This window comes from Bombus pyrosoma, linkage group LG3, assembly GCF_014825855.1.
Source record: "Bombus pyrosoma isolate SC7728 linkage group LG3, ASM1482585v1, whole genome shotgun sequence".
Classification (NCBI taxonomy): domain Eukaryota; kingdom Metazoa; phylum Arthropoda; class Insecta; order Hymenoptera; family Apidae; genus Bombus; species Bombus pyrosoma.
In genome coordinates, this window is record NC_057772.1 from 1,584,771 (window position 1) to 1,610,328 (window position 25,558).

At 40.9% G+C, this 25,558-nt stretch overlaps 2 protein-coding genes across 8 annotated transcripts in view; both read right to left on the reverse strand.

The window, feature by feature from the left end:
- Positions 1-36: 36 nt before the first annotated feature.
- On the reverse strand, positions 37-4,196 carry LOC122565870 (myotubularin-related protein 2). 5 transcript variants are annotated; one of them, XM_043722322.1, is made up of 10 exons: positions 3,515-4,196; positions 2,821-3,036; positions 2,626-2,733; positions 1,899-2,351; positions 1,388-1,835; positions 1,130-1,305; positions 956-1,063; positions 687-871; positions 409-613; positions 37-323 (listed from the first exon to the last, which is right to left on the reverse strand). In XM_043722322.1, exons 2-10 carry the CDS (start codon positions 2,944-2,946, stop codon positions 171-173), a joined length of 1,962 nt encoding a protein of 653 aa, XP_043578257.1. In that variant the 5' UTR covers positions 2,947-3,036; positions 3,515-4,196; the 3' UTR covers positions 37-170. The 5 variants fall into 5 exon arrangements, with proteins under 5 accessions (XP_043578257.1, XP_043578255.1, XP_043578254.1 ...); XM_043722320.1 differs by having other exon boundaries at positions 37-613; positions 2,821-2,981; XM_043722319.1 differs by having other exon boundaries at positions 37-613.
- A 388-nt stretch (positions 4,197-4,584) lies between these two features.
- LOC122565871 overlaps positions 4,585-25,558 on the reverse strand; it is a 34,166-nt gene continuing 13,192 nt past the window's right edge. For all 3 annotated transcript variants that reach the window (XM_043722326.1, XM_043722325.1, XM_043722327.1), the window contains 3 exons: positions 7,409-7,580; positions 7,096-7,153; positions 4,585-6,512 (listed from right to left, as the gene is read on the reverse strand). In XM_043722326.1, coding sequence (XP_043578261.1) covers positions 5,826-6,512; positions 7,096-7,153; positions 7,409-7,580 — 917 coding nt within the window. In that variant the 3' untranslated portion in view covers positions 4,585-5,825. The remainder of the gene's footprint in view (positions 6,513-7,095; positions 7,154-7,408; positions 7,581-25,558) is intronic.

A 25,558-nucleotide genomic window follows, 5' to 3' on the forward strand; every position in this document is an offset into this window, starting at 1 on the left:
ATAATGCCTAGGAAGGAGAATTAATTTATAGAATCATTTGGGCAAAAGTTGTAAACGTTCTTCTTTATCAACGAGCATTTTGTACATAGCGATATGATTCGAGCGAAAAGAGGAAGCTCATATACAAATAACTACAGATCATTGAAAAATGAGAAAGAACCTTTGCCGTGCTATGAGTGAACCGGGGAATGTATCCTAGGCGGTGCCGGCGACGTCATTGAACGATTTGCTCGGCTAGCCTGTTCGCGACGACCTTCCTCGAGTTGCTTTTCCAGTTGTTCCTTCAAGACTAGTAGTTCCCTTGTTCGTTGATAAACAGGGTCCTTCGAGAACACGGTGAAAAGAACGCGTAACCGATGATTTAGGTTCACCTATGAAAATTAAATCGCAATAGGACCTTTCACATACCTGCTGTCGCATACTGGGGTTCCATCTGCAATACAGACTTTTCCACGGCTTGATATACCTCATACTTGCAATTGGCATTAGAACGAGCTGGTAATTAGGAGCAGCCCAGTACAAAGGATTTTGATACAAGGATAACTGACTATTCGTATACGACCATAACGAGACAGTTTTTTGTTTCACCTGTTCGTGAACTCGTTCGCGTTCGCTGTAGACGTAATTTATAAACGATGGTTATAACAGACACGCAACCAACGGCCTACGGAAAATATTTCGCATACCTGCTAAATAAAAATGTGCCAAATCTACAAGAGTATAAATGATCGAGAATAGTGATTAGAAAGTGTTCGTTAAACTCGAATGCATTGGGAAACTGTCGACTTATTTGCCACACACAGTCCATAAACTGTAAAAATACTGGAGATCTATCCGCGTCGCTATGATGTTCGACACCATGGCCGATCCTCTAAAATACATTACTAGAATTATATATCATTTTCACTTCGACGTGCGTAATACCTAATTCGATTACGTATGCATCATCGCATACCTGCTGAAATTTATGACCAAAACTTAGCCATTCCTTTTCTATAAGCACTTCAAAACCTTTGATGGTTCTGTAATACGGATCTAACATTAACATGGCGAGAGCCGTGAGCTGTAAAAAGTCATAAATATTAAGAGTACATTAAGTTTAAAGCCCAATTCGTTGTTTCTTAATTACCTGTGCTGTTCTATCCCAACCGTCCGAACAGTGCACTAGTACCGAAGTTTTATGATTTTCAACTTTATCTACAATTCGTAGCGCTCCCGCAAGTACATATTTTATATGCTTCAACCAAACGGTAGATTCTATTCCTGATAGCCATCTGGCCTCGTCGATCGTAGGAAAGCATAATTCTAAATGATAATCGCTAATATCGATAATAATTTCTTATTGCCAACTTAATAAATTTATTAGCGACTGAAATTATATATCTACCTTTTAGTTTTCTCAGGCTCTCTCTCATTACATGTATATTATGAATATCAAGAAATACCAGCTCTGCATTTTGATAAGCGTCCTCGCTCTCGTAACCACCGCCTTTAGCTTTGTTCGCAACCGCGTTAGGCATCGGTCTAGCGTCCATAATAAAAAGTTTGTGACTTTGCGCATTGGCATCCATTATTAGCTGAACGTATCGTTCGTCCTCGCGACTACGTTTGCCACCAACGCCTACTAACGGTTGAGCGCAACGAGTTATCGTTGCCTGACTCTCTGGGTGGATCCACGATAATACCGGCAGCCTTCCTCTACTTCGAAAGGCTGCCGATGCTTGTAAATCCTCATCGGTTGCTGCCGCAGGTACTGCCCATACGACTGGATAACTATCGCATATCGAATACGTATCGTTGATTTTCGATATCTTCCACATATCATTGTTTACGCCCTGAAAATAATCGTGACGTCAATACGTCTCCTGGTTATTAATCAATGTCATGACAACTTTTACCATTCGTTTTAATTCGGCTATAGGCTCGTAAACATTCCATCCATTTTCAGCAAACGTCTCGGAATATTCGAACGCGAAAAGAGGTAATTTATGAGATAGAGGAAATGAATACTGTTGAAGTTTCTCAAAAACATCTCTCCTGGAATGATTCTCTTGCTTGTGAGCGAATCTAAGATTTCGCATGTCTTTACAGAACACTTCGATGCCATAAGAGTTTTCGCCTTTGCTAGAAGCGCCACCGACTTTCTCTATTCTACTAACAACCCCCAGTGGTACCTCGACTACGTAAGGTGTTTCGCGGTCTACACTCCGAAAATGAAGCTTGTAATTCGTAATGCTAAGAATTCCTCTGACTGGCCCTGAATAAGGACATACGTAAGTTACTTCGTGAGCAATGCCTTGTACACGCTCTCCGTTTAAAAGAGGTGGACCTGTTTCCCCACCAGATAAATTCTGTAAAAGAAGAACAAATATGTTGATAGGGCAAACATTAAATAATTAAACGAACATCTGCTACTTTAGCTAGGTATTTATGTAATATATATATATATATATGTACTGAAAAAGTAAAAGTGACGAAACAGAATTTCTCAACAAGAGATGAAACGTACCAAACGAATGAAATCAAAAACATATTGTCTGGAAAAAAAAAACAAATTCTGATAACATGTAAATGATCGAGAAATTAGGAAGCTACATTAACTCTAATCATCTATATAGAACTCACTTTTACTTGATTGTCTTTTCTAGCTTCTAAAGCAGAGACAATATTATTATCTGTCGAAGTAGAGCTTGAGGAAAAACTTTTGGAATGTGACGCTTTATCCCAGCTTTCCTAGAGAAGTTCAATGCTTGCATACAGTTGGATATAATTAAGTCTAATTTAAAAACCTGTACTATTGATTAAACTAAAGTATATTACCGATTCTTGACCCATCTTAGAATTAAGGGAGCTACTCTTGCTATCTGAATTGAGGGAATCGGAGCTGGCATTTTTAGAATTGTTTTGCTCGATATTCAAAAGTTCAGCGCTACCTCTCTTCTCCATATTTCCAACTTGTACAGTTTCTTATATTTTCACATCTGGCAAAATATTCATTACATAATTCCACCTACTACATTTTTTTTAAAATGACACCTTCAAAGATAAAGTATTAAATTTTATTATATACTTATAAGGTATTAAATCGTTTGTTTAAAATTTTTGTTTACATCAAAAAGATTAAATAATAAATATTTAGAAAAAGTACTAGCTGCGACGGTAATCAAATAATAAATCGTATAACATTTATAAGACAAAATATAATGTATAAGAAACACTAGTGTCACACATCTTCATCCAAATCACTTAACCTCAAAATCCTGTAAACCTTATTCACTCGAATCACTGTAAATATAAATTTCTCTAAACATAATTGCACAGAGATAAATAACATTTGATTATTTACGTAGAACGTAAATTTTATATACAAAATAAATTCTAATACTGATGTAAACAAAATTTTCTATATTTTATGCCACACCCAGAAGGGTTATAATTATAATTTTTACACATAACAGGATACACTGATCTCAGTATTGTTTATATATAAACAGTAATCCCCCAAAACACTAACCTCGTTCATAACGTATTCTATGAAGTATTCTATTATGCTCAATCCTTTCAGTGTAACTCGTGTTTGACAGATATACTTCACTTCACAGTTTGGAAACTGAAATATATATTTATATAGAAAAGCACAGTACTGACGTACTTAATATAGTTCGCACTACGCTCACTTTAGCGCTGATGACACAATATTATCAGGCAAGTCGTGGACGATATTATCGGCTACGATTAAACATGGTGAATTCTTTCTAAAACGCCTGAAAGTATGATACAATTAAGAAAAGTAAGCTTCTCGTTTTGTATTTTCCAATATCAACCCGATGTACATACTTTACGCGCTATCTACTGATTACTATACTTACGAAGGTACATGAAGTATATTGATTCCACACGTAATTGTTCCCGGGTTAAATCGCGATCAAAAGTACTTTCGAAAAGTACTGTTTAATTCACAAAGCCAAAAAGAGAAATTACATCGCAAAGCACTCGAATGAAAATTTGAACATTTAAATTCAATTAAATTCAATTACAATTTAAATGCACTTCGATTTAATTCGAACATTACTTTTACGATACCTTTCCGATACAAGATAGCCAGGTTAAAAAGAAAAGGATATTACGTCAGACCATAAATTTTACATAATTAAAATTTGTATGCACGCTTATTGCTTAAATTCGATTTTTTTTTTAAAATTGATGCTGAAATCAGATTAAAATTACACGCTGCAAAATAAATGTATCGTAGCATAGATATTTCGGGATAATTAAAATCTTGTTAGTCGGGTGTTCAATCGAGCTGTACGCAAACTGCTTGCCACTCTCTTTAGAGGAATTAAAAATCGTAGTTTGCATTTTATACAAGAATTTATATATCAATCAACACGTATAACTTCATCCTTCTACCCTCTTCCTTCTTATTTTGTCAATAAGTTTGTAAAGTTTTTGCGTAAGAAGCGTTCAAAGTCGCGTAATATTTCAGCGACAGCCTCGGTCCGTTTAGGTGTACTTATTTAGTAAAATATATATTCTGGGTTTTCTCAAATGATATCAAGATCTTTCGAATAGGTTCTGCGTTAATTGTTGGGGAAAAATTACGAATTTATTTATAAAAAAAAAAAGGAAATTGCTCAACGAAACAAAATATAGTTGTCAGTGTTCGACGGTGATGCAGCGATTTCGATTAAGTGTATTTCACAATATAGAGCATATTTGTAACATGAAATATAAAACTCTCATCATCAACTATATATATCGTTAACTTTAAACATGGTCAACATATAAATATACAATCATCACGGTAAGTTAAATGTATCCATACAATACATACAATGAATCTATACACGGTACAAGTAAGACCCTACATCTGCTGCTCTTCCCATTCTCTATATACTCCTTCCCTCCCGTCAGCTCAGATACATACATAAATGCATACACACGTATATGCGAAGTATATATATCTCGGAATACGTTGGTAATACACAATTATACAAAACGCTATAGCGAAATTCGCGCTCGCGTGTGTTATTCTTTTATATTTTTTTTTTTTCATTTTGTTTCTCTTTTTCCCTTATAGAAATTTACATTTACCAATGGTACGTAGACATGCTACCGATAAAAAAAAAAAAGAAACAAGAATAAACGAAAAAATATATATATGTATATATGTACATATAATGTACACATATATAATATACATATATATATATATATTGTATATACATTGAAAAAGTTTCATTTACATGAATTACAAAGAACGGAGTATTGGTTCAACGGATAATGTCTCTCTCTCTCTTTCTCTCCCTCTCTCTCACTCTCTCCCTCTCTCTCCCTCTGACAATTTTTCCCATGACACTTAGATTGCTTGTTACATGTATAATAGCATTTTGGCACTTATAGAGAAGAATTTCGTGAACTGTAGATTTTACGCGGAGACGGTGCTATATCTTGTTTGTTTTCTCCTTTAAATGGATCGCAGAATGATTTAGGCCAATACCGAAGTATTTTGCACTCGTGTTTTGTCCGTTGGGTGGTTGCTGTTTGCTGAACATCCGCCAATGGCAACGAAAAAAATGTGTACGATATCTTTAGGAACATGCAGAGAAACATCCGTGGTATCTTCTCCGTTTGTTGGTCAGTCTCCAGCCTCGACGGGCTCTCTCTCCTCTACTATTCACGCGAATAAAGTCATCTTGACGAAGAACCCGAGAGACCCTCGTAGAGTCCTGCTCGTCGTTTTCTCTCTTGATTCGCAAAGTGTGTCTGTGTAGGTGTGTGTGTGTGTTGTGTCAGTCTTATCTGGTAGTGTACTGCCAGTCCGGTCACGTCATTTGGGCGGCGTTGAAGCCTCGTTTCCTCGATGTGGTGAAGTGTTGCGGGTTGCTGATCTGATATTGTTGCACGTATGGATTGTTCCTAAGGACATTACCACCAGGCGAACCGGCCGAATATTGCGAAGGTACCGTGATTATCCCGGTTTGTTGCAAATACTGTTCGCGATAGAGTGCCTGTTGTGTCACGTATTCTCCATTCACAGGATTCTGAGCACCGTAATGAACCTTCACGGTCTTCGCGGATGTCTGATTAGCGTTGCATTCCTTATAACTATCTGGATAACGCAGACCGGTTGGAGAGGATCCAGGCGGCGTGACATTTTTTAAGCTCTGGGTCGGACTCTGGGTGATCGACTCTAACACGTGCCTCGGCATACTTGGCGATGGGCAGTGAGTATCTTGGAGACCGTCTACGCGATTCGCGTTTCTCATGTAAATAGGCGCGCTCTCCGGTCTACCACCGACTATATTCCTCATTCCTTCTCTGTCTTTCGCGCTTAGACTCTGCCGGGATGCGTTCAGCCCTGAGCCACGGTTCTTCATCGCGGACGGGGACGCGTTGTTCAGATCCGACACACTCGACCAGGTTACGCTTGCTAGTTCCCATTGACGAAGAAGATTCGATACTCGTTCAGCTCTGGCTGTTGTGTCGAGACTTTCGTCGTAGTCTGGTCCCTGAAAATATCGTTACAAAAACATTGTTATCGTTACGTATTTAAGTATTTGCTCTAGCATAATATTATACAGGATACAATCACGCGAGAACTATCGGTCTCAGTTTTAGAAGTCAGGATCACGTTAGAACCATCAAGAACAACCAGTACACGAAAACGAATCAAGTGAGAAGGAACGAGCATCTTCGAGGCAAACGCATGTGCATTAAATATACAGCCGATGAGATATCGGACAAATTCGTACGCCACGATCGATAAAACAACTGACCAATCGACCAACGCGGCACACGAATTAATATTATTATTGCGACGAGGTCACCGCAAGGTCTACGAAGCCTTAAGGGAACGTTTACTCTACGTGCCCTGATTCCAATACAGATGTATCGACACGATAGAGAATACACCGTGTAATTTCAGGCTGATCCTGATCGTTTTTTAAGTCGAAATTTTCATCGCGTCGTGTATTTTCTCTTTTTTTTCTTCTTTTTCTTTTTTTTTTTTTTTTGAACGTTACATAAAAACCAGCCGACGAAAAGTATATTCGAGTGTTGCGCAATGTTAAAACTCTCGAAGGAGCAACTTACATTCTCGATTTTCTCGTCAAGCATCTTGAAGAAGTCGAGTTGGCTGGTGGATATCTCTCTGTTAAGTTGAAAATGAAAAATGATTAATTCATTTGACGCTTTAAAACACTTGATCCGGAAGAGATCAAAATTAATTATAAGTTATTCCGCGGTGATTTTAAAACGATTTAAACTATATGTTCTATTCGCAGCAACAATTTAGCGAGTACACGAATAATATGTTACGCGATACAGACGATACGATACAAACGACCAAATGACGTTACGATCGACGGAAATTGGAGTATATACAGGTGAATCTATCGAAACGTACGCTTGTTGCAACAGAGGACCGCTCCCAGGTGCGTTCGGCTTCTTCTTGGCTTGGCTTTTGACCTCGCTAGAACCATTTTGTTCCTCGTTTCTGTTCACCTCGACCCCATTGTTATTCGTTTTGTTGTTCTTCGCGCTACCGTTACCATTTTTCTGTTCCACAGATGCAGAACCTGCAACATACGAATCGTAAAAACGTTAAACTTCGAATTCATAAAGAGCCTGAAACCTAACGTAACGTAGTATAAGTTTAAAGAATCTCGTTACGATTGCAACTCTTATCTTTTCTAACGTAAGCAAAATTCAGAAAGAAAAGCAGCGGATTATCAACTCTGTTACCATATGCTCAAAGAATCGCCGACACAACGATAACGAAAAATCGCCGATATAAAGTTCGTCTCGGAGTTTCTATTTTTCTGTCGCATTCCGGAGAAAATCATAAACTCGCTCGTCAGACTCTTAAGCCTACAGAACTATCAAAGCTTCCTATAACTTTCGTTCTTCTTTAGTCGTTTAACACGCGTGAAAGGAAGCCTCTGTCAAAATGAATAGGCTCTTATCGAAAACACTTCGACTATAATAACTTATACATAGTATAACATGCGTTAGAAATTCCGTTTGAAACGGTAGTCGCGTCGTGTCTGCTATCTGATTCCATCGAACAGCTCGTGTCATCTGTTCGGGGCATCGCGGTAAAAGCAGGCGAGAAACTAGCTACGTATTCGATGCGAAACGTTAGAAACGAGGAGAGAACTCGCCTGTTAAGCACGCGAGGGCGAAATTATTGTTTAAAGCGCGAGTCGAAGGAACCGTATCCAGCCACTTGCCGTGCCTTTTTCTGCCTCGAACAAGCGCGTAAAAACATAGAGAAAGGAAATGAACGGAAGGAAAAGGAAATGCTAGAAAAAGCAGAAAGAGAGAAGGAATGTCGCATAATAGGCCAATAATGGGCAGAAACCAGTGCCAAATGAAAACGGTACGACGCTAAGGCGAGACTGTTTCTCGAACCTGCGCAGAGCAGAGCGTTGAAAAGGAAACGATGTGAAACGCATATAAAAGATGCGAACGAAATGCAAGGGTCAAGATTGCGCTCGTAAACACGTTTAATCTTATCTCGGGCAGGCTTGACACTCTTAAGGGCTGTCGCGATTGGGAGTCGGTCCAAACGGAATATTCGATTAAAATAGACCTGGCCGTCAGTTATAAATGAACAGCTGAAAAGTAAGTGACGCGCATCAACCCGTTACGCGTCTCGGTGCGGCTTTCAGCGACACACATTACGTATATGGGGAGGCAGCGCGATACATTCGCGAATTACGTTTCAATAACGAAATGGTAACAGTTTTTCGAAGCTTGGCTGGAAAGCTTGAAAAATGGAGCGCGGTTAATTAGAAAATTGCCGCTCTAGACCGTTAGATCGCTTCGTTACCACGTAATTTGTCGGAAGACAAATAGTTTGTATAATTAGAGTTCACGCAATGGGAGGCCGCGTTTAGATGAACGAATTCAAGCGGTAGAAGTTTATTTGATCCGACACTGACTAAAATTTCGTTGAAATAAATCGAGTCTCGTTCGATGCCTCTTCTCGTTGCGAGTCCGTCGATAACTCGATGCGAACGATTAAATTTGGTTCGCGTTAACCTTTCCGAGTAAATTAACTGGTTCCAGGCATCCCGCTCAATTAACCGCGCATTATTGCATAAACGACAGAACAGCGAGCATCGATCCGCGGAAACTTGACCTTAGAGCGGCAGCCCCCGCGTACTAAATATCTCGTGTACTCGGCATAACGTACGAGTTACTCAACGCGTGTAGATAAAACAACGAAAACAAGGCGAGATAAGGCTATTGGCGCCAAGGAACGAGTTCGGCGTCGACCTATCCGGCAAAAAAAGATTCTCCGTATTATTATAGCAAGCCAATTATACGAACGCTCTCGTCGACATTGAATTGGACGATTATCGGAGGAGCGCGAAAAGTCTGCTCTCCGGAACTCGATCGACCACCGATGAATCGAAGAGAGTTTCGACCCGGTTGTAGCGATGATCGTTATTTCGAATTGTAAAGTAAGTATCGTAAATCGGCACGCACACGCACGCACGCTTGCACATGTGGTCCATTCATTGGCACGCGAGGCGACCAGAGACGGGGCGCGAAACAGAGCAAAAGGAGAATGAACTCGGATTACAATGAAACGCAAATAAACCCGAGACACGCAGAGAGGCACGGACGAGCAGTGGCGCTCTCTTTGCACGTGTGTAGGTCAGTAGGTGGGTCCTCGGCTGACTGCACTCGCCGTTATCGTCGTCATCGTCAGGCTGAAAGCACGCGCCTATCGCGATTACCCGATCGCATATTCGACGGTTGTTTCGCGATACTTTGACGATACCCACGCGTCAACCTTAACGACCCATCCATGCGTTCAGCCGAGTACCACGTTTGACTCTTTACCCGTGATATTCTCTAAGAAAAAGGTGTTCACCGTGTACGACGATGCAAACAATTATATCGAGATACGTATAACAGCGTCAGGTTTTTTAAACGATCCGATCCTCCTGAATTATCAGAGAAGCGTAAAAGTTTTATAACGCAGAACGGTGCTCTACGCTATGTATCTTCTATAAGGTAGATTTAGTATCTATACGAGATATCGAAATAGTCGACTAAATTGTAACTTATGGCCGTGTATGATCGTGTTTTGCGTTAGCGCGACATAGCGCCAGCGAACGCTTGAAATTAACTGAACCAGCTTAAGTAGTTAGTAAAAAAGTCGTATGCATCTCCGAAATATAAAGACCTCTGCCGCCTCGAATCGTCTCGAACATCGTTTATTAGTCTTTCCACAATGTATACATACACAGCAGCGAGTCTTGAAATACGTAGAGGAAATTTTGCCAGAGGATATCGCTCGAGAGAGGTGGTTGGCTGAACCTTGACGGTTCAATGAATTTCGGTTTGTGCAGGTCCCTCGCTCCAAATATAGAAGACCGTGGTATCAGTTAATTTCGACTAACAAGTGGTGAGCGAAGAGCCGAGGTTAGCTACCGATACAAACTCGTATCCTGTTTTAAGATACCAGCGACGAGGGGAATTTATTGGACGATAGAGCGAAAATCGACGCAGCTGGGCTTCAAGCGTTTTTCCCTCGCGGATTAAACGAAACTGCGTGAAACCACGGGAGTGACTCCTATCGAGAAATAGGAAACCGACGAGGGAGGGAAAACAACGAGAGGAGGAAAACTGTCGGCTGGTTATTTGCCATCGAACCGCCTATTACACGAGTCGCGCCGCGTGCGAATTTTATTTCATTCCTCGTTGGCTGAAGCCTAGCGGCACGAAGACAAAAGAACGTTGCACGATGGAAATCGCACTTGGTTCGTGCATCGAAATATCTTTCCAGCCAATGTTCATGCTTCTAGCGAATTACGTGAAATCGAACGATAAGAAATTTATGATGGATAAATTCGAACACGTGATCGACGCGTGTATGCGTTAACCCGTCGATTTGTTGTTCGCCGTTAACATTACCATAAATCTTCGTTATACGATCGTCCTACCACATAATCCTGTTAAAGCTTTAATACCATTATCTAACCTCGTCTGATCTGTTTACTTACTTGTTACGCGTGTAACGCTCATGCTTCCGAGAACCCATACAGGGAATAAGAGAATCCTAAATCTAAAAAGCGTATTTTCCAGCGTTGACATCGCTGGTTACGATGCCGTGGCTCGTACGTAATTGCGGCTCGCGATGTTGGAAGCCTTGTCGAACGAACCAAGAGGCTTTTCTAGGAATGTACATAGCTCGCGATCGAATACACGTGACGCTTCGTCGATAAGGATGTCACTTACGACTTTGCGTTCGTCCGTAGAATTATCGATCCTGCGCTGAATTCCTGCGACGATAATCCTGAACGTCGCGACGATATCGCGAAAATAACTCAACTCGTTAACCTTGCGGAGATCATGTTTACAGATATATTGCAAAACCTTGTTATAAAAGTTTTCAAACGAGCGCAGCGTAAAGCTTGTTTTGACGGAGAACTGTCGTCACGTACATCTTGGATATGATTTCTATGAATGTGAGACGTTTCGATATCTCGATCAAAGAACAAGAGAGATAGAGAAAAAGAGAGAGAGAGAGAGAGAGAGAGATCGACGAGAGTATTCTCGACGACGATCTATCAGGAATTTCTTACGACCGCAACCTGCGCAGGATAAAAAGTCAGATTCCTTTCGAGTAAAGGAGATTCGTCTGCCGTTCGCAAGAATGGCCGTTTAATTTCAAACGCTTAAATATATCAGAATCAATATGCAGGAGAAAAATATAGTTAGAACGTATCTTGTGAGAAAGCTTCGAATAATCCCACGATGAAATCGTATTTGCATTTGCGAGTTGGAAAGGCCGAGAAACCGGTCGGTTGCTAGGATTCAACGACGTCTGTAGACACATCGGGAATATTTCAAACGTCCCGACCGGTGACGGTAACAAAAAATCAATCGACGGCAACGGCTTTCATTCATTCGATTCGAATCCTCGCGGGTTTCGAGCTGGCACCGCGCCGAAGGTCGACGTACGTTCGATCAGGCGGAGCAAAATTCTAAAATTCCATAAAACGCCCCCGCGGTACCGCGTTCAAGCGGCAATTTGGTGGAGAGACGCGCGAAAAGTGAAAATAAATCCATGACGCGAGTACAAGCGTCGAACGATCGTTTTCTTTCGATAAATCTCGCGACCATCGCTCTTTTCACCTGTGCTATCTACCTGCCGTTACTCCGCGAATCTTCGAATCGTCGCAATAGAATATTGCGTCACGCGTATATTCAGAGAACTCACGTTGGCGTTTCCTTTGATTTCTTTCGTACAGCGTTCCGTGCAATTGGGAAATTGTGTGACTTTGATAGAAACTTCGACGCTGTTCGGATCAAAGTGCGAGTAACCGGGCTATTATTCATACAGAGACAAGGAAATATTCTTTGTTCGATTCGATTCACGATAAGGAATTCACGACGTATAGCAGGGGAAACGATGATTATTATCGTTCGAACGACCGAAAATCTCTCATTCGTCTTCTTGTCGGCTTTATCACGCGAAAAACGTGCATAGCGTGCACGTTCAATAGACATACGTAGACCGCAGGGCGATGACATTAGATTGTAGGATTCATCGCGATAAATCGTGCGGCTTCGCGTGACCTGACAATTATAAAATTTATGAAAACTCCGGAGAAGCGTGCACGTTGGCCAGATATACGCGTTTGATATTTCGGTCGCGACTTGGTGCATTCACTTGGCGATGTTCGCGAAATTTCGCCGTACGATCATTAAGAAACTCGCCAACTTTGCCTTTTAAATCTTTATCCTTTGAGAATATCAAGAAGATACTTGTAACACGGTTTATTTCCAACGCGACCTCGCGCTCTTCGTGCCATTTGCATTACCTTTTTTATCCCCACCGTACACGTCTAAAAACCACGTCTGTAAAATAAAGATCTCGTTATAAATCTTGAGTCAAGTTCTTGTAAAACCATCAATGAAATAAATTAAAGCGTAAGATGTCTTTGCGTCTTGGCCGAGACAATAGGACCGTTGAAGACCTTATTTTACCAAAGATATACGTCCTTGAGAAGCGTACGATGAAGAACGACCAAGAGAGACCGGAAATCCTCGGAGATCAGAGACCTCGGCAACGGACGAACTTTATAATGGGACTCGTAATTCACCGATTACCTTGTCGACGTAAGAAACGAGGCTTATCGTGAATTCCAGCGATCGGCGTCATCTCTTTCCTCAGCGTCGCGAGTGGTTTCTGTAGCACGATAAATATGTCGAGGACACGAACGCGACGCGACGTGGCGCGCAAAGTCGACCAGTCGTGGAATCTGGTCGACGTGAAAAGCAAGAGGATCGTAATACGGATTGATAACAGACTCGTTATAGACGTGCTGCGAACGTCTGGCCTCCGCGTCTTACTCAAATTCGATTCTCAACGTTACTTTGAATCTTCGAAAGATATTTAAACCGCTAGAATTTTTTCTTTCTTCTTTTTTGCCGCATAATTATTAGACTCGAAACCTTACGATGTCGCAAACGCGTACAATTTGATCAAAATCTTATTTTCCGCGCTATCGTTAAATTTAGCTTTTACTTCTTTAAGAGACGCTTACGTACGAAACCAATGGAATTTCTCAGATAGTCAAAGTTTCAGTTTCGCGATAGCCTGGATGCATAAATTTCATGCATCCTTCGATGTATGCAAGATTTAGCGTGCAAAGTCGAGCAGAGAATATTTCAGGTTTAATCAACAAACAACGTAATATATACGGATCATCGTAAAATATGCTATACGCAAACGAACTCTATCCTGTCCATAAAAGTAGGGGCGCCGGAAAGTTCAGCTGGCACTTACGCGCGTTCAGCCAAGCTGCTTCTTAAACGCGGCGTTCACTTTTACAGACAACTATTCAAAGCTATAAGAACGATACAACTTCTTTCTAAAGGACTACAGGAACGTTTTTAATCGAGTTGCTTAAGAGCTGATTGATCGGTTGTTAACGCAATCGAAACGGGTTACGGCTATCAGTAACGTAGATTTTTAGAATCGAACGCAACACCCACGAGCGATGCGATTGGATAAGCGAGCGATAATAGAAATCCAAGTTGCGTGATTTATTTGTTGCTAGATCAGAGTTCTGAACGCCTTTAGAGTCAATGTAGTTTTGTATTCCTAAGTCTTTCAGGTATTATTCGGTTGTCCGAAAGGTGTCTTTCTTTCACAGACGCGTCTTTTACAACGACGCATCTTTATACAAACATGAAATCTAATCTGCCAAACGTTGTAATCTTTATCTTGATAGAACAAAATGGATGTTTCGACCGTTCGCGGGGAGACGCGATCGCGAGGGAGTCGTAACCTCCCGTTACGATTAGACAATCGACGCCACGAACTGATCGATTCCCTATTTCGGTTAGGATAATAGAGGTGGTTGAATTGGATATACACTGAATTAACGGGTTATTAATTACAGTTTATTCCGACAACTTGTACACTAGATAGATGTAAGTTAATGAAAATAATTAAGATCTTGATTGATTGACAAAGTTACTGTGCAGAGTACGCAACGTAAGTTTATATGGTGACGGGTCGAAAAATGTGGGACAACTAAATTTCAGTGAAGATGATGACTGCGGAGGAAAACTAGCAATGGGTGGGTTTAAGGACACGAGATAAGCTGATTCGTTAAGGACAAGTTAGGGAAATAGACTTCGCTGTCAATTGGTTAATTTAGCAGGGATTAGTGGGTGAGGAAAGGGTGCTAACCGCCCCCGAGGGAAAGTTGCTAGTGGGAAGCATCATACGCGAGAAAACGCAGATTTCCCGTATCTTCCCGGAGCAGACAATAAATTTAGAAAACGATTCAAGTGAAAAGATACTTGTTCCGTCTGAAGGACCGTAACTAGAAAATTCCTGGTGGGTGCAGGGTGGGAAAATTTATGGTGGGTGTAGACGTCTGACTGTCATCCTGCCCGCGGCGTGGGGGCCTGGTTTGTGTAGAGTCAGCGGACGTAACAATGGATCATACGTAATTGGATAAAATAATATAAAAGGAAAAATATCGTGCATACATTATTCCCTTATAAAACGAAAGAAACTTTTCGGACCACCTACTACACGGAGATCTTTAGAGTTTAGCACAAAAATCTGTTTTATACATATATTATGTGTACAGTGTTTCGTATAACAGGCGTAATATATTCATAAAAGATTCCTATTAGCGTTCGAATATTTTCCTGAACCGCTGTATTCGTATATACCTATTTCCAAGTAGAATGGATAAATTAAAGCAACGATAGACGATCGAGTCTGTTTACGGATTCCAGATTCTGATGATAAAGATCGTCTTTGTATCAGGCTGGATAGAATCGGGCGATTGATCAAAGGGGAAGTTAGCTCGTTAAAAACGTTCGCTAGCACGGATCCAATGATCCTGCCTTGTAATTAGTTGATAAAAGAAATAACGCGACAAACGGAACCACGTTGGCTCACGGGGAACTGTGTCACAAGTATACAAAGAATATACGACGTGTACACAGTCACGTAGTTGGAAGCGGACGCGCATCGTGCGCCGAGCGTACATTAGGTAACGAGGCTTCGTCGTGGAAAATCTCACTACCGTTCGTTGCACGTTCAATATAAAAAAAAAAAAGACGAGAAAGACAAGATACCTTTATCATTATCCTGTAACACGCTGTATTTAATCGAGCGGTTACTGAAGTTCCCGTACACTTTTCGTTGCAGTGTTGAAACGTTGACGAATTAATAGCGTAAGGTTAAAACGTTAAACGAAAAGAAATGAAATGAAACATCAAACAGGCAGGAATTGATTAACGTAAAGGAAAAAGTTCCATCGCCTTTGAAAAACTTCAAACGTTTATTCCATAAATAGAGGTCGTCGCGTTTCGATGCCGCCAGAACGTGGAATTCGAATAATGCGCGCGATACATACGAAACGCGAATCACGAACACAATGTGCCGCGTTCGATGTTGAATCACGATGATCAAGAACTGGTAGGGACAAGGTGGAGCGCCGTAAAGAACGTCGATTTTAGCAGTTCCGTCAAGAAAACGAACACGATGCTGGCGTCAACTGGAATCACCTATATTTAGTGTCGGACAGAGTGTTGACGCACGTAACTTTACGTCACGCTTTCTGTGTGCCGTGTGTTCCGACACATGACTGCTTAAATATATTTACACGTAAGGTCGCGAGACCGTTTCTAATGATATAGTATCTACGTGGTCATCGGCTACTACCGAGAGCGTGGCCCACTTTGTGGCTATCGGGCTTCTCGATAAATTTAGGAACGACGCGCAACCTAGACGCGGATGCGTAATATTCTTGCGTCGATATTACATTGCGCGTATTTGCTACTATGCTTTAATAGAGCTTTTTATCGACTATTTTCTCGACAACGAATTGCAGGTGTTACAAAGTCTCCTGGAATAATGCGCAAACAGTTTCAGGGAAGCGTGTGGGTTAGAATAAAAAAGGGGCACGGGGGTATTTTACCTAACTGGAACCTGGATGAGACGTCGCGACGTTCCATTCGACGGAAGAACACAACTAATCGTTAAACTAGCCGAGGCAGAAATATAAAAATGAAATGGGAGGAGCGAATGTTATAAAATGGATAATCTGAAAGTTCGAATCAAATGGAGTAACTTGTATCATTGGTGCGAAGCAACGCGCTTGTAAAACTTATAATTGATCCAAGTGCCCTTCAGAAAGTTTCCCAGCTATTCGTCGAGATCAAATGAATGTTTTCTCGATCCATCGAAGTTGGAGTAAGGAGAGGCGATTGGGGTTAAGAGGAAACGAGATGGATGAAGAGGAGAAGGAGAAAGACGAGACGAGGATGCATTGCGTAAAAACGCTCCGTTTCCACGAGGCCGTATAAACATCGTCAAATTGAACTAAACTCTAACACCAGACATGCGTCTGCCTTTGCCATTAGTACCACCGCGCCAATGTATTTTAGATTTGCTGAAACTTCTACGATTCTCTGCTGCACGCATGTAACGAAATAAAAGTTTAGGTTTCTCTCAGAGGCGAGCGGTTTGCGATTAAAAGTTGAATAAATCGAACGTGATCAAAAGTTAAACTCGTGCTTCATCGACGTAACGAAATAGCCCGTCGATCGATTCAAGTTACGAACGAATCGCTAGCTAAAATTCGGTTAAAATTTGTTGGAGATTCCTACGGTTATGCGGTTTAACGAGTATTGCGAAGTGGGCAATTGATTTTCGAACAAGTACAAGTACCTCAATTTTTCTCCCGAAATACCCCGTTCCCGATCTGGCTCGTTTTGCAAAAGTTAGCGGCGGGACATTTGTCCCAGTGATTCGGTGTTTCATTTGCTTTCGAACAGCTCCGCATGCAGGATCGCGAGAAAACGCGGCTGAGATATTGGCAATCGATTGGTAATTATTCTTCGCGTCCGGTTCCATTACGGTTCTACGATAGACGTTTCAGTACAATGTCTTTCGAATGATCATCGAATAAAGCGGAATCAAAATCCTACAGCTTCGGTACGTTAAGAAAGAAAAGGAGCAAAATAATTTCAAAAGAATTTCTCAAGTCAAGGAACAGACAATAGCGGCAAAGAGAAAGGTTATCGAATATCGACTTATCTTCGATCACGAATCTTCGAAATATCCGACGAAAACGTAATCTGCTATTTTAGAAGATTAGGACAGGATTAGGTAGCGTAATCAAAGCGATAGAAAATCGATTAATTCAATTATCGATTCTGCTTGAAAGCAATCGTGTCTAAATTCGCACGTTTCTCTGCTATTTTACAGCAAGGTCAAACGATCGAAATGTAAGAAGGAAGAGCTTTTCCGACGGTATCCACGCGTTCCAGTAAGCGTCGTTCTCAGACAAATTGTATAGCTACGTAGAACTGTTGCTTCGTAACCAAGGTCGAATGTTCGTCGGGGAAATGATCGATTAAACCCTTGATCCACGGACGCCAGATAAACGCAAGTTTTTCCATGAAATGACAGACGATGCGTAAGGAAAGAGATAGGAAACGATGCTATGCGATAACAGGTGATAACGAAAGAAACGTCCCCTTTTTTTTTTTAATCGATCGATAAATGGCGTCGGCGAAACGCCCGACCGTTTCAAAAATATTGGGTAAACATTACGTCCTATAAAACGAATCTACCATGCTATATCAGGTTGAATCAGTTTCTAATAATAATATCGTTCAAATGCCAGAAACCGGAGTAAGACTTTTATTTAGCGTCCAACTTTCGAAATGTCGATCAACGTGTTCCGAGCGATTCCAATTACTTTCCTTCGATGTATAGCGCATTTTTCTCGGCGATAATTTTTTTAACAAGCGACCGATAAACGAACTTGGAGAAAACGCTCGATTGTTTCGCGGAGAAACGAGCTCGTTCCACGAGGACCACTTTCGCAGCGTTCTCCTCGATTCACCGAGGCTCCAGCTCGCTTCCTTTCACCCCTCACGGATGCAGAACTAGCCGAAAGATCAATTGTCCGCTTTAAAATAAATCGGTCATTGAAACGCGCATTGCGCTGCGCCCTGATCGATAGCAAGCGAAACAAAGATGCCGAGGAAGGGTGTAGAGGGAGAGAAAGGAAGAAAGGAGCAATAAAGGACGACGATTCTTTTCACCGTGGCTATGGGAAACGATTAACAAAGTTAATAATATAACATCGATGAAAGGCGTCGCTTTGAGCGGTCTCAGGACGGACCAAGCTCGCTGGTGCACGACAAACTTGCACGTAATCAACCAGAGGCGTAATTAACTGCGACGCAATTAGTTCACCTTCGACGCGATGTGCACCCGCTATTTCATCGATTCTCTCTCTTCCTCTCCCTCTCTCTCTCCCTCTCTCTCTCTCTCTCGAGTTGATCGATGCATTACCGAATTCTATTTAGAGGAAACATCAAAGATAGCAGCGTTTCCTTGATTAATAAAATCGATCGCTGGTCGCGATAAACGAGTCTTGAGCACTTTCGCTGGAACAGCCTTGGATCATATCTTCTTTTATCGGAACACTAAAAACCATCGATTAAGTGGAAATTGTTTTTGTACAAGATTCATGAGAATGGAACCGTGTCCTACGTGACGATGATTCAAACGACTCGAGTGGAACGAAGTAAGAAATTTACGTCTTTAGAGATGATTTAGAAGGATGCTGATTCTTCAGCATGAAGGTAAGATGACGAATTCGAGAGGCGAGAATATGGAAGGTCGATGATGTGGATCGTGGTGGTGGCCTTGCCAAGTCTCGAGGACGTACCAACCGCGAACGGAAGTAAAATCGTCCGTAAAGAAGTTGAAAAGAACGGAAACTATATCTCAAGATCGCGACGGTAGATAATCTTTCGTCATGAAAGTTTCATAAAGTCAAAGAGCAGAGGATACAGGTCTAAACGTAAATCGAATTACGTTCACGATGTTGCCGTAAATCACAAAACTACCACGGCACTTGGCCTTGCTTCCTGACCCAAATTCCCGCAGCAACTTCAGCCTAGAAGCCGCGAATGAGAAAAATAATCCGACTGAGAAATGACAGAAACCTGTTGGGCTATTGCCGGAAGACGGCTATTGCCCACGAACGATTAACGTAATATAGAAACACGGTGGAAGAAGCATGCGAGCGTAAATGTAAGTGCGACGCATTTATCTTGCATCCGTCGAGAGGAAGGATGATACGGAATCGCAAAAACTACCAGTAAAAACAAGATAAGAAAAGAGATCGAATCTCCGATGATCTTTTCCGATAATTAAAATATTTATTACAAGTCTTACCAATTCTTATTGTGTACCGGTATGTAATTATTTTGGCGCTGAAATTTCGCGAGCAATAAATATATATTTCGTAAGAACGACGCTAATTTCGTGATACTATCGCAATTCGTCTTTGCTCACAATCCCAAGATAACGTGTACAATTAGTCACTGTAATTTTATACGTGTTTGCTCGTCGTTAATTAGTTATATAACGACGATCGAGCGCCTCGTCGAACTGCAGCTGCATTTTCGTTCTTCTTTTATTTCTTTTTGGGAACTTCCACACGAACACGACCTTCGTAATTGCATATTCCTAATTACGATTCGATACAATAACCTGAAAGCCCGGGGACGAAGAAAGCATCGGTATTGACGGTACAAGCGCAAATACAGCGAGCGATCTACCCTTTTATCTGGAAATCACGATACTCTACTCGGATACTCGGACCAGAAGATAATCGAATGGATGGAAGAAGAAGCAAAAAAAAAAAAGGGGGAGATGCAAAGCGAAAGGATTTAATTCAATTTGCCCGTTAGGTAGATTCTTTGTGACGACAGGTCACTCGGTAGATATCTGCAATATATTTCCGTGATGGTTAAACCTTCCTGTCGAGAACAACGAGCTATTGACCCATGTATTATTCGCTGTGTGGGTGTTGTGTGCTATAATTCGGTGGGATTGACCTGCACTTAACAGATTCATACTGTGCGTGTACTTAAACGCATGCATAAGATACCGCAGGTAAATTGAATTTTACTCAGAACCTTTACCCTGAACGATTAACGGTTGTTAACGCCAATATCGTTTGGCCGTTCTGTTTACAATGAAATATGATATATATCTTCCGACACTTTGCGTTTTCATACCTTGCCGGTTGTCGTATACTTTGTATTATTACATGTATTGTATAGTATTGTTACAGTTTAGCACTAAACCTACCGACACTTCCTGTATACCTGTGTTCCTACCGTGTACGGTCAAAATGACAGCTGATTAAAGAAGTAATAGTTTCGTAAAATTTCGTCCAAATTTACTTGTGCGCAAAGGATATAACAAGATGGTACCCCGCTGAGGGTAGCCACCCACATGATAATCAAACAGCTAAAAAATTCTACCAAATGTCCAAATTGGACGAATTGTGAATGTAAATTGTTAAATAAAAAAAATCTACTTTTGTTTAATTTCAATTATAGACTCAAATAGAATAACCCTTTTATTTATATAGAGTTACATCTTATTCAACTTCGCTGCATTTTTTACAAATTATCTTATTATCAAATGTACATTTGCCGTATAAGTATTTTAAACAAATTTTCGTAATTTTGTAACGTTTACAATTTTTTACTTGACAAGCTTTTTGTACTAATGAATCTGAACTTGTCGATATGGTTTATCGTATGGTTTTTTTCCCACGATTCTACATATAAAAGCAATGTATGCACCAGGTTTATAACAATTTTATGAATTCTCTGTAAATTGGTTCCATACTGTAGATACCATTGGAAATTTATTGGCTCGTAAACGTCGTTGGCTTCTTTCGCTCTTCTTATCAAATCGTATAAACCTCATAATTTCAACAAAGCCGTTTCTGCTCATTGTTTTTGAAAAAAACAGCAGGTCTCCAAATTTTATTCCACAAATATGAGACACCTAAACTGTTTGCCTGATATAAATGCATCTAGTTTTGTTACATTTAGCTCCCTCTTAGTTCCCAATACTCTAAACGCTTCTTTTTTTATAATTTTTTTTTAAAAAGTCTTGACATTCCTAGGGCAAATATTTATCACAGAATAATACCATGTATGGAATACAAAATTATTGTCAAATTTGATGTGCTTTACTTTTCCTTTTATAACAATTTTACACAAAACGCTCCGAGATGCCTTCTGTCTGACTTTTACAAATAACAAGCTTAGATTTCGACTAATTGACCAACAAACTCAGGTGTATTCTAGCCGAAAGAACAATAGCAAGTAAGAATATGGTCTGCGACGACGATATTTATACAAAAATATTCAAGATTATTGGCAATTCTTCACCAACGGTTACTCGACGGTGGAATTGGGAAAGCTTTTCCCGTGTTTTATCGCGATGAGAGATAACCCTAAGAAGCTTCTCGATTTTTTAAATATTTGTAACAATGGACTGTAAAAAACGTTAAATTTTATGGCGGTTCCTTAGAATTATCATGGGCCTGAGTTGATATGTCTTGACAGCTGGTGGCTATCTCGATCGAGGGACGGATTGTTTTATGACAAGATTACGTAAGATTAGTAACAGCTGTTATTATTTGTTATTACTGATTTTGTTTGTCACTTGACCTTGAGATAGCCTTTCCTTTGCACCGATTGCATTTATTTTAAAAACGACTAAAATATTTTGTCGGCCGGTCAAAATGACCGCTCACGGTAGGCAAGGCAAAGTAGAAATTTTTCTCAGAAAATAAAAGAGCAAACTAAAAGTAAATACCGAAAAATATATTGTACGCATGTTTTAGGACAAGTGAGAAATTATGAAGCGATATGATAAAGTTTAAATATGGTTAAATTTGTGTAGAAGTTGCAGAGCGGTCGATTCGACCGACGCTGGTAAGTGTTAACCGAGTTACATGGAAAGGAAGGAAAACAAAATTGGAAGAACGTAATCTTCCGCGTGAGATATACAAAATTGGTCGTTAATATGTACATACGTATTGCGTATTCTTTTCCCCAGTGTTTTATCAAGTTCGTGATACATGGCACGTTGCCTTTATGAATATTCTATTAGCGGGAAAAATAGCAACAATTTTGCGGAAACTAAACACGTCAGCTTTGATAAAAGCAATTCGAAGAAACGATTGGTCGTGTCGCAGAAGCATCGCATTGGCCGACAAGTGGAGTACCGATTTCGGTATTCCATAAATACCTGTGGTCAATTTTCAACGATCGCCTAATAAGCAATATGGAATCGTTATCGCAGCAGGTATCGTGATTCGTTAACGCGTTCCACGCGTTTCCATGCGTGCAGGCGGATGTTAGGGCACGCGACTATCACCAGCGACCCTGACGCGGCGAACCGATTTAACGATCGTTCGTCGTCGTAACGTCGAGTCGAGGTGAATCGAGTCGTAACCGATTCGTTGCTCCATGCACAATAGATCGTTTGGTTCGGTCGATCGGGCGCATCGTCGACACCCGTAACACGGAATTCCAATAATAACGCGCCGACCAATCGTCAGGAATGCGATTACTCAACGTTTCGGATCGCTCCGTAACACGTCGATACTGCGATGAATACTAATTTTTCACATGGTTTCACGCTCCTGCCCAATGTTCTTTATTATTGTCATTTAAGTTCACCTACAGGTATATAAATCGACCGACCGAGTGAATGTTTATTTGCTCGTTTATAAACGTCGGCTCTTTGGTCCGGCGGAAATTACGCACGAGTGCCGGTTGTCAGACAGTCAACGTATTACCGACACCTCGGCGATACGTCAGAGATAGGAAAAAAGATCAAAGAACCCGGTTCCCTTTCCCAATATCATCGATAATTGCAGCAATTGTACCTTTAAACGGTCTACTAATTTTTTCACATCGAAAGACACGATTATGGAGCTTCGTTATTTCCGTCGACGTTTAACCCGATTCCGTTCCCTTCGACATTAACCCTTTTGTTTGCTGTCTTTATCCCGTGTTATTATAATCCCGGATCGAGCGAGTTGCATTACGAAGCACGCAGGCTTCGGGTCTCCAGTAACTAAATAATTGCAACAGCCACGATCGGACGATAAAGCTGAATAATAAACGACGTGTTATGTTTGATCGTCGGCTCTCGAAAGGGCTTGAAAAACGATACGATTAAACGCAAGAAACGAAAAGAAAAGACGATCAGTGTCGGTACGTATGGCGGGCTGAATTTCAATATTCGAAAAAGTGGATGGGAAGGCCGATCTCTGCGAGCCGATATAATTAAATTGTCCACCGGTAAACCGAACAAGGACGGGGATGCAAATGATCGATACGAAGCCGCGTCTTTTGATAATCTGATTCGGTAAAATCCTGCGTGAGGAGCTTATCCAGACACGCAGGAAGACACGTGCCTTCTATCTACAATTAGATTTGTCCCTCGGTAATGACGTGAAACAAAGTATCAACCGGCGTTAATTTTAGCGAATCTAATAGATATCGTTCATCCAGCTATTGAAATATCTCCTAGACTCGTGATCAAATTCGTATCTTTATGAATACAACTAAGAGATTGGCGAGGAGATGAAAAATAACGCTTCACCGCTCGAACAACGTTTTACTATATTTTCACCTTTCTCTGAGTATTTTAAACAACCGAAACTTTGCATATCGTCTGCATTTTTTGTACTTAAATTTCCCATTAATGCATAAACGTCCGCTCATTTTTCAATTCTCCGAACTCGTTAAAATCGAAACCCATCGATTTCGTTTCTAACGAATTTCTTAATTTCATTACTCAGCTGCATCGTGACCATTACGCGCGCATGCCTTTCGAAAAATAAACGAGTCAGCATTGCAAGTTCGTTCGTCGTAGAGACACATTTATAGCAAACATCGTCCCGTCGTTTTTCCGCAGTTTTCAATCTACAAAATTGATCGGAATAGCTTCCGAGTGATTCAAACGATGCAACCTCATTAGCATGTGCGTAACCACGGATCCTCGTTGACGTATAAAGTACGCGCGAGCCATCCCGATGAATTTAATTAATGTCTCACACGTACAGTCAGCATCGAAAATTAAATGCAACGTAACCTTCGTAAAAGATCAAAACGCATAGACGATGATCGCGGTCGTTGGTTATTCGCCGGCGAGGAATTCTACGCGCGCCGCTAAAAATATCAACGAAATTCGATTCTTGATGGACGAACACGACCGACTTGATAGAAAATCGAACAGTGGGCCGCCACTAGTTGATTCACCCCGTATACATGTGCCGTTAATGCGTCTTGGCAGCAGACGGGTCCAAATATAGGACGGGACTTTCTATTCATTGTGACTGGCCGTCCTCGAACGAACGCGTGTACATTCCGCCTAAACATGACGTTCACCCGAATCCTTGAAAAGTACGGTGACTTAAACTTCTGAAAGACGCGTGACAAGTCTGCTGGCGCCTAGACCACGCGCAACTATACGGCAAAATTCAGCAACTCGGAGGAAAATTTTTATGAAACGAAACTTGACCACAGTTTCATCCTGTGTATTGGGTCGTCCGAAAAGTTTCTTTCGTTTTATAAGGAACGAATGGATGCACAATATGTTTCGTTTTATATTATTTTATCCAATTACGTATGATCCATTTTGTTTTATCGAGATAACGATCACAACGTTCGACAGATTAGGTTTCATGCTTGTACAAAGATGCGTTGTTGTAAAAGACGTGTCTGTAAAAGAAAGACGCTTTTCCGACGACCTAATATCATATCCTAAATATTCCAATCACTGCTTTGCTTTGAATATTTCGTATATTTTTACATATTGTGTTTGCGAATTCTCAACTAAGCGGCGATCAGTCGGTTTGCAACTGATCGATGGATATCGCGAACCTTGAACGACATTAACGCTCAAGGTGGATGTAAATTAAAGATGCCGAGTAGCAGTACGTTTGGGTTATGTATTTGCAAGTTAAATACAGAATACGGTGCAATATAACACGAAGATTACGACGCTCTAATGAAGACTGTTGCAAGACTCTGTTAATACTGACCTCAAGAAGCTTCGCCTGGTCTTTATAGACTAACTTCCCTTTCCCGGCTTCTCCTTCTTACCATGGATTTTATGGGATGGAGATTCATTACCTCGAACATTATA